This window comes from Terrapene carolina, unplaced genomic scaffold, assembly GCF_002925995.2.
Source record: "Terrapene carolina triunguis isolate 2854851 unplaced genomic scaffold, T_m_triunguis-2.0 Scaffold84, whole genome shotgun sequence".
In the NCBI taxonomy this organism is placed as follows: Eukaryota; Metazoa; Chordata; order Testudines; family Emydidae; genus Terrapene; species Terrapene triunguis.
The window spans coordinates 5752283-5766276 of record NW_020664435.1 but is presented as its reverse complement, the minus strand read 5'-3'; the positions used below and the strand labels follow the sequence as shown (position 1 = coordinate 5766276).

Genomic DNA, 13994 nt, shown 5'->3' with positions numbered 1-13994 from the left:
GAAGGAACTGAGGGAATTGGCATGGCACTGCCTTTAAATAACCTCAGGTGGGGCTATATGACCAGAGGGCATAAGCATTGTTCCTATGGGTACTTCTAGGCAACGTTTTCTGGCTTCAGTGTGCTGGGAATGCACAAACCTGAGTGGAATACATGTCTGCAACCACTCAAAGAGGCGGCTCAGATTCTGAAGCACAATTCTATGGGGTGAATTACTCTACATATTATGCATGTTGCTACGGTCACATACTTCACAATGGAACTTTCAGCCCAGGGCAGTATTTAAGGGCCATAATGTCAAAGAACCCCACATGCCACAAGACAATTGAAGGGCAGTGAGATTACAACCTCTCCCATACAACCCCTACAAAGTATAAATTTTCTAAAATGAAAATGGCAACAAATTCCTCTTTTGAGCTTCTCCCTAGCCGAGACAGGAAATCCATGCAGTAGCTTCTGCATCCTGTGTGTTGAACACAAATAGGATCAGGATCCTCAGGAAGATGGGGAAATCATTTGGAGGAGCTTCTTACTAAGCAGCATTATAGACCCTGGCCATGGACTGAGGCCTGAAGATCCTCCAGATTGCTCATCTGGGTAAAAGGCAAGCATACATAACAGTAAGGCTCCTAGGTGCCCCTTAATATCACAGAACCAGAACCAGGATTTAAAACTAAGAAAATTTGTATTTTATATGCTAGTTTTATTAAAGTAAAGCACAGCGAACTCAAGTTATTACAGTTGTTAGGAGAATGTTTAAATATAAATTGCTTGGTTTCATACTGTTGTATAATGTATGTGTATAAAAATAAATACATTTTTAGTTTTTAACCTACAGTAAGATTTTTATTTTTTTAATTGCCTATTTATACACCATTTTCCAAAACCTGGCAAGCACTCTCATGAGCTCTTCCACCGCTGTGCATGATGAGTTTTGTTATCATTTTAGTGCATGAGACAGGAAATGAAACTGACCATCCAAAGATACTGAAAATGACTATAAACGAAGTGAACAGGAGTACTTGTGGCACCTTAGAGACTAACAAATTTATTAGAGCATAAGCTTTCGTGGGCTACAGCCCACTTCTTCGGATGCATATAGAGTGAAACATATTGAGGAGATATATATACACACATACAGAGAGCACAAACAGATGGAATAACACCTGTTCATGCTCTCTGTATGTGTGTATATATATATCTCCTCAATATGTTTCACTCTATATGCATCCGAAGAAGTGGGCTGTAGCCCACGAAAGCTTATGCTCTAATAAATTTGTTAGTCTCTAAGGCCTGGTCTACACTAACCCCCCAAGTCGAACTAAGGTACGCAACTTCAGCTACGTGAATAACGTAGCTGAAGTCGACATACCTTAGTTCGAACTTACCGCGGTTCAGACGCGGTCCACACGCGACAGGCAGGCTCCCCGTCGACTCCGCGGTACTCCTCTCGCCGAGCTGGAGTACCGCAGTCGACGGCGAGCACTTCCTGGTTCGACTTATCGCGTCCAGACCAGACGCAATAAGTCGAACCCAGAACTTCGATCCCCAGCCGCCGAACTAGCGGCTGGGTGTAGACCAGCCCTAAGGTGCCACAAGTACTCCTGTTCTTTTTGCGGATACAGACTAACACGGCTGCTACTCTGAAACCTATAAACGAAGTGAGCTTTCATATGTGGAAAGCAAACTGGCAGCAGAGGGGGACAGGGGAGAGGAGGGAAAATATTTTCCCCAATACATTTCTTTAATGATTACCTTACCTTCATGATTGACTTGTAACCATAGCACAAAAATTTCACACCAGTGTGATGTGTGTTGGTGTCCCTTTAAATTGGAAAAAAAAATCTGAATTGGAATAATTTAATAAAGATTGTTTTATTGGAGTGGGAGATTTGGAAAATTAAGGCAAAACTATGCAATGCAAAAATAAGTTACTTGTTCCATGAAATGTTATATTGAGCTAGTGATGAAGACAAGGAAGCATCTTTAAGAAATCCACTGGTTGGGGACTGGGAGCTACTCTCAATCTTTTTCTAGGAGACAGAGATTTTCAGTGAGAGCTATAAGGGTGAGCCCAAATAACAGAAGAGTTAAAAAGTGCCCTCCTCAGAGAGATGTGATTACTGAATCTACCAGTATAGCTGTATAAATTATCATAACTTTACTTTTTTCTTGTGTTTATAATAATTTATACTGTGAGTTTTTACTGTGGAAAACTTTTTTCTATCATTTTTTCAGTAAATTCTCCAAGAATACATATGAGCTGACCTTCATTAAGTAAAACACTGAAATCCTTGACTAAGCTCACAAAACACAAGCTCACAAAACAAAACCTGAAGCAAAATGAAAGAACTGTAAAAGATGCTTCTAAATAACTATATCAGATACCAAGACAAGCTTAGCAAATACACTATCAGCTCACTACTCTTTATCTACCAACCTGTAATTAAAAATTAAATATGTGTAGGTGCCACTTTCTAGGTGCCATCGTTTGTGAATCAGGCACAGAATTATTCCATTGCGGCCAAGTGTACATTTTGCTATTAACTAACCATTTCAAAATGTGCATACATAATTAAATGTTAGCAGATTCTATTAAAAACGCAAGAGCCAGTATATTTCAGTCTGATTCATGCCATTTTCAATATTGGATGAAGGTAGGTTGTAAGATATTGTAACTGTTACTGTATTTGTGTGCACATGGGAAAATTAATAAATATCAAGTTTAAAATAAATTTTAAAATCTGCATGGATTTCAACTTTAATTTTTATAAAACAATAAGCCCTTTAATTGAGAAATGCATATATTTTATTAGTCCCCAAAATGTACAGGCATAGCACAGTGTGATAATAATAATAAAAGAAAAAACAAAACCCTAAGTCATTTACTTACATGAGATAAGATGGCAAGCTGCTGGTGACATGTCACTGCATTCTTATTAGCCTCCATGAAATATCTCTGGGTGCGTCTCCTCTCGCGCTCCAGCTTCTTCTCCAAAGCAAATTGGGAGGTGGACAATCCATCTAAATACTTCATCATCACATCAGATATCATTGAACTGACTTCTACTATGTCTGGACGAGTCTCTGCATCAGGAGTCAAGCACCTATTGAAAGACCCATTACCTAATGAAAAATCTATGCATAACAACATAGTTTTATTTATCTATTTCTGGATATCTGCTTAATATCACTAACACATATTCACTGGTAATTATCAGTGGTCATATTGGGCAGCAGCTGGGATAAAACTGAAATCTAGTAGGTCAGCAGATTGAAATTCCAAAAATGAATAAAAACCAAACAAACAAATGCATACAGTGTTCAACTGGTACAGAGCACTTCAGTACAAAGTGAGAACATCTGCTAACTAGTTTATAAAAATATTATTGCAAAAGTCTTCATAGTGGTAAATTTTAAGCAGTGTTCTCACATTCAGTATTGTCTCATATACTGCAGTTAACTGTAGGGCAGCATTATATGTTAATAATATATGACAAGGTCTACATCTGATACTTAAAGAAGAGTGGCAGAGCAGAGGACAATTGACAGCAGCTGAGGATCTGCCCCCAAAGTACTTTCAACCAGCTGAGTTCAGGTATGTGTATACATGAATCAAACACACTTCTTGAAGGGAAAATTTCAGAAAATGATTTTGTTTTTCCTAAAAGAGTGCTATTTTAATAAACATATCCTACATTTATAGTAATACCTTATAAGATGTTTTATACAGTATTTGAGAAAACAAGTCCATTTAAATCTCTCTCTGTGTCAATTGTTCAAGATCATTATGGTGCATGTCATTTTGTTCCTCCCTGGTTTTATTCAAACTTTTGCATTCTTTTCCTTTTAACAGATGCAGGCTTATTTGCTGTTTTAAAAAATGGCAATCAAAGGGAAGTTTATTTTCTTCACTTCAATCCAGTGAAATTTGTGAGAATTTCCAAGAATCATGTGAGCTGGAAAGGACCTCTAGTGGGTCATTAATCCATTTCCCCTGCATCATGGCAGAACTGGTTTATTTACTACTGAACATCTAAAAGATGGATATTTAACCATGAATATAATCATGACTGTGATTTCACAACTTCCTCTGGCAACAAGTTCTTATATTTACAAATTTTACCTGAAATACTGAACATAAATTACTAATTGCAACATAAAGCCATTGTTTCTTTGCTCCTCATTGGCTGAAAAACTGATACCTGGCTTATTTATAGCATCCCTATTATGGACAGAGATCACATCTCAATCATCTGGAGTGAACATGTCCAGCCCTCTTAACTTTTACTCATAGATCTTATTTTCCACATCTCTTATTTTTGCTGTTTTCCTTGAACTCTTTCATTTTGTCTAAATCTCTTTGAAAGTATGAAGCAAAAACTGAACAAAATACTTCAGTTGACCAACATTAAGGAATGCAGAATATTTATCTGGTTTATTTTATGCTTGCCACAACTGTTAATATCACCCAAACAGAGTATTTGTGCTAGTGACACCTTATTCCCAGCTTCTTTCATATAATTATCTATTATATGAAATTATATTTCATATAATTATCGATTACAACTTATTAGAATGTGGATAAAGTGATGAAAAGTTCAGTTATATTGATAATTATATGGGATTATCAGTGAACAGGTTACAGTAGTCACTGTGTGTATAGTTATAAAGGGTAACTGAATAGTGGGCCCTCAACCAATCAGATACTTCCTTTTATAAATTTTGAAGTATTATTATGTATTTATGAATAAGAGGGAGGAGGAAAGACATAAAGGGACAGATCCTCAGCACTGTGAAAAGGGATAGCTCCCTTGAAGTCACCATGAGGATCTGATCCAGTCAGAAAGAGACAGAATAAATACATGATTATGGCACGATGAGGATGAAGGTATTATCAGGATACATTTGGGATGACTGCATAATTGTTAAGTGGTGAGCAGTAAGTGAGTAATGCAAGTCATTCCAAATGAGTGCCAGAATGTGCCACAAATGCTACAAAACCCCATACTTATTTTAGAAATGTTATTGTTTTTTATCTTCTTTCACTTGTATAGCCAGGCTCCCTTAGTTACCATGAAACTAACTGTTCAGGGATCAGGAGGGTGCCATAAAACCCTTTGAAAACAACCAAAAATATGTTTTTATGCCTTAAAAATGGCATGACTTGAAAGTAATTTATGTCAGGACCATTTCAAGCTAGAGTTTGAATCCTACTGGAAAGCTGGGATTCTAACTTTTCCAATACATCAATAGGCTTGGAAAGTTTAGATTTTTACTGGTAAATATCAATTTCACCATACACACACAAACTGACCAAAAAAAAAAATACTTCCATTGATAATAATCTAAATGTACAGACAGGCCCAGTAAGAAAAGTGCTGCTTGAGAACTCAGAGTTTGATTTAAGGCTATTTACTATCTATGTTCTGACATGTGATGTTGACAATTTGTGTTTTAACAGTTCTAAATCTTTAGCTCTTTTAATGTCAGCATCTCCTGTCATTATATAATTATTGTCTGACCCCTATTGCTTGACCCCCCATGATAATTTTCCACAACTGTGAAAATGTAAATCAATAAAAATCTAAAAAACCATTTAACAATAAACATCAATAGTATCTGTCAAAATTATAAAAAAAATAAAAATTGAATTCTGCTAAGCCTAGACATAAAGCTAGACTTTCTCACCATTCACGGCCATGAGAGAACAGGAACTCTATGTATAGAAATGATACTGATATAGGACCCAAGTCTTCCTTTTGTGGGGTCAGTTTGACTTTTTTGGAGGCAGAATCCCACATTTGAGGGAGAAAGCAGAAGCATTTTTGTTCCAGGTTGATTTTTTTTAAAGGGAGGCAAGGTGAGCTGAAGCTGCTCAGAAGTGCACAAACTCAAACCGTGTACTTCTTGCCTTGCCCATTATCACCAGTCATAGTGGGCCACAAGCTAAATACTGTATGAGTCAACAGTGTAACACTGTTGCAAAAAAAGTAAACATCATTCTGAGATGTATTAGCATGAGTGTTGTAAGCACAAGAACTAATTCTTCTGCTCTACTCTGCAATGATGAGGCCTCAACTGGAGTATTGTATCCAGTTCTGGGTGCCACATTTTGGGAAAGATGTGGATGAACTGGAGAGAGTCCAGAGAAGAGCAACAACAATTATTAAATATCTAGAAAACATGGCCTATGAGGGAAGATTGAAAAAAAAATTGGTTTGTTTAGTCTGGAGAAGAGAAGACTGAGAGGGGACATGATAACAGTTTTCAAGGTTGTTACAAGGAGGAGGGAGAAAAATTGTTCTATTTAACCTTTGAGACCAGGACAAGAAGCAATGGGCTTAAATTGCAGCAAGGAAGGTTTAGGTTGGACATTAGGAAAAACTTCCTAACTGTCAGGGTGGTTAAGCACTGGAATAAATTGCCTAGGGAGATTGTGGAATCTTCATCACTGGAGACTTTTTAAGAGCAGGTTAGATAAACACCCGTTACTGATGATCTAAGTACTTAGCCCTGTCTTGAGTGCAGGCGACTGAACTAGAACAGTGGTTCTCAAAGCCGGTCCGCCGCTTGTTCAGGGAAAGTCCCTGGCAGGCCGGGCCGGTTTGTTTACCTGCCGCGTCCGCAGGTTCGGCCGATCGCGGCTCCCACTGGCCACGGTTCGCCGCTCCAGGCCAAAGGAGGCTGCAGGAAGGGCGGCCAGCTCATCCCTCGGCCCGCGCCGCTTCCCGCAGCCCCCATTGGCTGAGAAAAAGAAAATCAAGGGATACAACAGAGGTAACTCTGATCTATAGATATATGTTTACAAACTGTACATTCATAAATGCTTCTCATTACATGAAGATAAATACAAGAGAAACATCCTGAATTTAAAACATTTCTAAAGAAACTCCTGTATCAGTAGAAACAAATGAACATTCCATTATAATTTGCAGAATATGGAAACATGCAATATCTTAAAAAGAGGCACTGGGAGACTCATTTTATTACACGGCTCAACCTGTCAGGCACTTTTTAATTATAAAAAAGGAAACATGCAACCAATAAACCATTTACAAGAGGAACCAATATTACAGGGCTAGACATGCTGGTGATAGTGGCACGTCTTATATGTCTTATTAGCAGTGTGAGAACATCTCTCTTTCTTCCTTTAATCCTGAAGTCCTTTTACATTCAGAGACAAAAACTGAAGATTATTAAAGTCAGTAAGTTGTTACATTGCCATCTGTATTAATGAAAATGTACAAAACAAAGCACCTTTCTGGTAAGATTGAGAAATAAAACTACATGAGTAATTACCTTTTAATAGTAACTGACAATTTTTCAGAGTAAACTCCTTCTGGCACTGGTTCATACATAGCCTCTACTATCTGCAAAATAAATAGGTGAGAGTGAAGAAAATAAAGATATTCCATTATACACATGGAAGTCTGTGTGATTAATGTTTTTCCTTGGAACAACATGACAGACATTACATCACCAGTATAAGTACATAAAGAAACTTTGGAGCATTTCTTCTAATGCAGAACTTGTTATCAGATAAACAGATTAATATAATATTAAGTAACTGTGGGCTAAACAACAACAGGGTGAGTCAGCGTGAAATTTACACAAAAAATGAAATATCTTTTATCTATGATAATGTTCTAGACTGCTAGTAATGCACGCCCTATTGTAAATCCAACCCTATAGTACCATCAGAAACCTTTAGAATCTAAAGATCCTACCATCAAATGATAGGGTAAAAATGTATTGGTAATTAAACTGTAAGATGCTACTGTGTATAGAGTGTAACTTCTACTGGTCCACACCCGGATTTTACTTCTACTCATTCACATTTTTGTACTGTAAAGTAGCTTGTCTTCTACAATCATATATTTGAACCCTGGGGGACCCAGTAGGTGCATGCAAAAATAACTGCAGTTTGATCTAGCAAACCTGCGTACTTTAGTTGCCAAGGAGAGCATATTGGTGCTGTAAAAAGGTGGCTTCAGAGTTGCCATCTGATAAAGAATGCACCCCGCAGCCCAGACATCAGCCTTCTCGCCATATGGTTCACTCTTTACAACTTCAGGACTAAATAAAAATAAATACAATTTAATACTCACTGAAGGTAGGAGAAAAGATCAGGTGTAGAAAATACGGAGTTATTGATATCAATATGTAAACACAGAAAACAAAAGCAATCAGTTACCATTTCTTAAAAAGCATAATACCATTTTAAGTTTGTGATGCATTACTACTTGTGCATCAAGACATGTCATCACTTTATCTAATGATACCTGGTTATAATTCCACAATCTTACAGAAATACAACATACTATAGATCACTGAATAATGCAAAATTAACTAAAATAAAATCAAAATCTATTAGTTTGAATTTTAAATACATTTGATTTACTAAGTTCTTACTCCTCTAAGGTGGTCACTTTTCACAATCAAGTTTTATTGGCAAACATGTTTCAAAAAGCAAATTTCAGGTTACACGTGGGAGTATTTGTGGAAACAGGATTTAAATTTTGCACAAGTATTTATTCATTCCAGGAGTGCTTGCTTTCTCGTCCAGTTGTGAATCAATACCACGCAACTCAACTGACTAATTATATTTAAGCAACACAGTTCAAATTTGGAATATTAACAATAATTTAAAAAAATCAAAGATATTTGTTAATAAATTTGAATAATGAATGCATTTGGAGAAATCCTTGTTTGTTGATATTAATCAAGCAAAAATAGGCTACATTTGAATAAATTATTTGTTGCTAGTTATTCACTGTGCTCTACAATGAATTTTGATAGATCAGATAATTGCTTGCAAATGAAAGCATTTACTTTCTCATTGCTTAAATACTGTAGGTACAAGTGTAACTGATAGCTATTTCATTTCTGTAACATTTGTGCTCAAGACACTAGTGGTGTAAAGGTTTGTTCAGTTGTCCCTTCATAATAACTGTTGGTTTAATGGATTAAACTAAACTACTGCACTCAGATTTTGCTTGTGTGATATATGATGTACCAATGTTATTAACACATGCATTGTCAAATGCTGTGCTGCTCCAATATTTGAATTACAGGTCTACTGTGACAAAAATACTATAGCAGAACTTCTGAGTTACAAACACAGTTATGAACTGACCAGTCAACCAGACACCTCATTTGGAACCGGAAGTATGCAATCAGGCAGCAGCAGAAACCAAAAAAAGCAAATAAAGTACAGTATTGTGTTAAACATAAAGTACTAAAAAAGGAGGGGGGGAATTTAATAAAAGATTTGACAAGGTAAGGAAACTTTCTGTGCTTGTTTCATTTAAATTAAAATCGTTAACGCAGCATTTTTCTTCTGCATAGTAAAGTTTCAAAGCTGTATTAAGTCAATGTTCAGTTGTAAACTTGTGAAATAACAATAATATTTTGTTCAGAGTTATGAACATTTCAGAGTTATGAACAACCTCCATTCCTGAGACGTTTGTAACTCTGAGGTTCTACTGTACTACATTAGGAACATTACAGGATTTAATTTTGCTACTCTTGTGATAAAACATATCTTTTGTTCTCTCTTGTTTAGACTTCAGTAATGCACTATTTCTGATATTGCTGCTTGCACAATTAACAGACTAAAATTGATAAAAAAATAGTTCTGCTACTAAGATCCTATTTACAGTAGATGGAGGAAGTAAATAATTTCAGTTTTGGCTCATTTAAACTGGTTGCTAATGAGATGCCAGGTGCTGTCTCAGTTAACAAAGCCCTTCAGAATTTTGGACTATGCTCTTGCTGTGATGTGGTCACAATTTATGACAATCAAGGTAACTTGATTCTGGGTTTCATATCTCATCATTAAGTAAATGTCAAATTACGTGGTAGTTTCTTTCATTTAGCACCTTTTCTCTGCAAACCAGAGATGTCAAGGATGCAGCCATTCTTTCACTCTTAAAATCAGCCTGACCTCACTTGTTTTTTCCTTTGTTTTCAGCTAATAACGTAGAACTTGGAAATACCGACTGTATGATTAAGTTACTGACATCTTTAGTAAAATGCCTTGAGATGTTTTGGCATGAAAAGGCACTGTGTAAATTGAAGTTACTGTTGCAAGTCAAGATGAAGTTAAATGCTAGAAGGCATGCTGGTATGTATAAAATAAAAGAAACAAGATTGGTTTTCAAATGAAGCGAAAAGGGATACCTTAACAACGTAACTACAACAACAGGAAACTGGACTTGTGGGCATGCTGTCGGGAAGTGAGTAGGATTGATTGGTTATTAGTTTTCTGATCAAATTGATTAGCAAAGGTACAAATTTGTGGGTGAGGGTTAGCTGGCAACTTTCTTTCAACTGTTGCCATCTCTGCATAATCACGGAGAAAAAAACAGTGTTAGAACATAACACTCTTTTTATAAATGGCTTTTAGTTATTCCTCACAGTGACTTTCAATTCATTATGAGGCTTTTGGTAAATGGTCATTCTGTACATTAACCTGGATCTGTTCACAGAAACAAACATGAATCTGGCAACATAACTGGACAGTGAGCTTCTTGAGGGGAAAACCTTGCCTTACTCCGCTTGTACAATGGTAAGCACATTGTTGGTGCCCAATAAAAATAAACCTATTGTATGAGTTCTACAATCTTCCATTCTAGTCATCACTTTAATTGGAAAATACTAGGTTATAAATTATTTTTTAAAATGCCTAACTTATATTAGAAAAAACAGAGTTTCTCACATTTTTATCATAAGTATCACCAGATTTAGTGTTTTATTTTAAAGCCCCAGCTCCTGGAATCACAGGAGTACATGAGAATTTCAGCTTTCATTAAAAAAACAAAACAGTTTCTAGCTTTTGTGATTCCTAAAAACACAAATCAGAAGGAAAATAAAAAGAACAGCCAAAATATTTTAGATCTAATGATTTTAAGTCAAACTTATGATTTTTGCAGGCCTGACTCATGATTTTTAAAAAGCTGCTCAAACTGAATTTTAAACATCTGATTAACTTTGCACAGTTTACATTGTTTATATTTTGTATATCACCTTGTTGCTCAGACAACTTCCTGTGCCTCCTTCTGGCTTAAATAACGTGGTTGGACCAATTGGTGGAGCCAGGTGCTCCTCGGATCAGGGCGGTGCCTTGGCTGACACTGTAGTCCTACTAGCTCCTCAGCCCACCAGATTTTATCAGACACTGGGTGGAGGCCAGGATGCAGCGGCTGTGTGGGAACTTACAGTGCTGGGTTTGAGACCCGGGACATCACAAATACAATTATTGAAGCAACTGGCTGCAAGCTCCAGTCCTGCAGCCCCAAGGGCTGAAGCTGAAAACGTCATGGATGTCTCTGGAAGTCACGGATTCCGTGACATAAATGTAGCCTTACTCATGACTAGTAGACAGATTGTTTGGAAGTCTTGAAGACTGCTGAAGGTTCTACCAATGTCAACATTGACCAAAGACACACTAGAATTTGAAAAGTGAACCCAAGTGACCTTCTACAACAGCTACGCTCCACTGAACAATGGAACCATCAACATCAAGCATTAACCTCATGTGGAAGATGGAGCTTTCTCAATAACTGCCCTACCAATCCAAAACTCACTCCCAAAAATATTAGGATGACCAGAACATCAGCATTTTCAGAGTAAACTGCCAAACTCACTTCTTAGACTTAAGTCTTCCCACAACAAATCTACAAAAAACTAAAGAAAAAACAAAAGAAAACCTCCACCCAAACTCTAGGTTCTGCTGATTGGAGGAATGAGAGAGATGTATGTGCAAAATTCACGATTAACTCAAGGTGAAATTCATTCTTGTGCAAATGATCCACATAGGACTATGCATCACTTAAATCCCACTTAATCCCTCAAAATAAGGCATAAATGGCATAAATTTAAGTGTTGCATAGGCCTTATGCTGTCTGTATACTGTGGTGAATTTCACCGTCAGACACCACAGTGATGCACGTTATATAAGAACCTAGACAGATAGATTAGAAATCTTACTATAGGTTTCTTTCTTGTTTTGGGCAAAATTTCAGATTGGTTCCAGTAATCTGGCAAGCTATGAGCTCAGTAAACCAAAGTCCTGGGCAATGGAAAATAAGGAGCAGCATCTAGTGAACAAAAGAAAGAGAAAAAGGTGGACACGGTTTTTCTTAAAATGATTAAATTTTTATTTTGGTTTGACTGAGCTCTGTACTCAGTTATGAACCACTGTCATTGTTCTGTGATCACTTGGACACTGCTCAATCCATTGCTGTGCATATTTGAATTTTTGCCTGTTTTCTAAATCCTGATCCAGCACCATAGGCAGTCCACAGGGACAGTGGGACCAATTTCATTTCTTGTTCTCAGGAGAAGCTGTCTGGAGACAAAGGGGGCAACCCTTTCAGTCTTGAACCATATCGACAGAGTTAATTCATCTCGCAGTTGACTCTTTTTCAATGTAGAGATGAGTAGAAGTCATGAAGTTCATTTCTGGACACAAGCATTCTCAAAGTCTGAGGGGATTCTGATGTGCTGTTCCAGTTTGGGCTCCATCTCTAATTATATATGAGCAAGATGGCCCCATTTATACTCAAATGATAAATCCCTGAACTTACTAAGCTGTTATGATGTTTATTGAGTGGATGGAGAGCAATATTAAAAGAAACAGCTAGTTTATATTCAGTTTTCTGTTTGAACCTCAGAAGGAAAAAACACATGAAACTTAATGAAAATACATCTTTTTGCCATCAGCACCATTCCACAGAAGGAAAAGGAAAAACAGAACAGCAGTTGCCGTATCATATTTTTCTTGATATAGTATACTGCAAACTACAAATACCCAGATGGAATTACAGCTTCATAATTACTATTAAAAGCAATGAAAGAGAAGGAACAGGACCCACAAAACTGACAGATTAAATAAAGAGGCACGGTGAACATTGGTGACAGCCCTTTGCGTTTCTAACCCCACAAGCTTTTTGGGGATACTCTCTTTACCCCTGAAGTGCTGGAGCTGAAATAGGATTTTCAATCAAGAATTGGAAACTTTGCTCTTACAGTTTTTTATTTTAAAATTTATCACTAAGAAATTCAATACTTTAATTCATTTCAAACTTCTCATTTGATTGTGTTTTTTTGGTAAATTGTGTGTGTGTGTGTGTGTGTTCTTCTTATTGCTTCTTAAAACAGAACACTTACAGACACACTATACCTCAAGAGTCTATAAAAAATTAATCACCTCACTTCCAAGAGATTTTACACACCATATGTGGGACAGGTGGGGGAGAGCACTTTTATTACTTTTAGTTTGCAACTTTACAATGTAATAAATCCTTTGCCACCATGAGGGGAGTGTACTGAGTCCAGGGGCATATAAGGGTGGCAGCCTGGAAGTGCTGTTCGACCCAGCCTGCTGAGGCTTACTCTGTTCCGGTGCGGTACCTTTGGCACATAAGGGTGGCAGCTTGAAAGTGCTGCTTGGCCCACCCTATTGAGCCCAGGGGCATACAAGGGTGACAGCTTGAAAGTGCTGCTTGACCCATCCCACTGAGTCCAGGGACAAATAAGGGGTCAGCTTGAAAGTCATGATTGACCCGGTCCACTCAGACTTGCTCTGTTAGGGTATGTCTACACTACGGGATTAATCCGAATTTATATAATTCGAATTTTGGAAACAGATTGTATAAAGTCGAATGTATGCGGCCACACTAAGCACATTAATTCAGCGGTGTGCGTCCATGTACCGGGGCTAGCGTCGATTTCTGGAGCTATCCCATAGCTATCCCATATTTTCACTCCCATATTTGTCCACTGTATTCTTATTCTATTTGTGTATATCTCTGGTAGTTGTTAGAGCAGGGGTGGGCAAACTTTATGGCCCGAGGTCCACATTGGGGTTGCAAAACTGTATGGAGGGCTAAGTAGGGAAGGCTGTGCCTCCCCAAACAGCCTGGCCCCCACCCCCTATCCAACCCCTCCCACTTCCCACCCTGACTGCTCCCCTCAGAACCCCTGACC

The 13994-nt window shown here is 37.5% G+C and overlaps 1 protein-coding gene across 1 annotated transcript in view; it reads right to left on the bottom strand.

Annotated features, from left to right (window-relative positions):
• LOC112111638 (serine/threonine-protein kinase Nek10) overlaps window positions 1–13994 on the bottom strand; it is a 78037-nt gene that overhangs the window by 45474 nt on the left and 18569 nt on the right. The window contains exons 2-4 of the mRNA XM_029911003.1: window positions 7949–8078; window positions 7302–7372; window positions 2893–3106 (exon numbers count right to left, since the gene is read on the bottom strand). Coding sequence (XP_029766863.1) covers window positions 2893–3106; window positions 7302–7372; window positions 7949–8078 — 415 coding nt within the window. The remainder of the gene's footprint in view (window positions 1–2892; window positions 3107–7301; window positions 7373–7948; window positions 8079–13994) is intronic.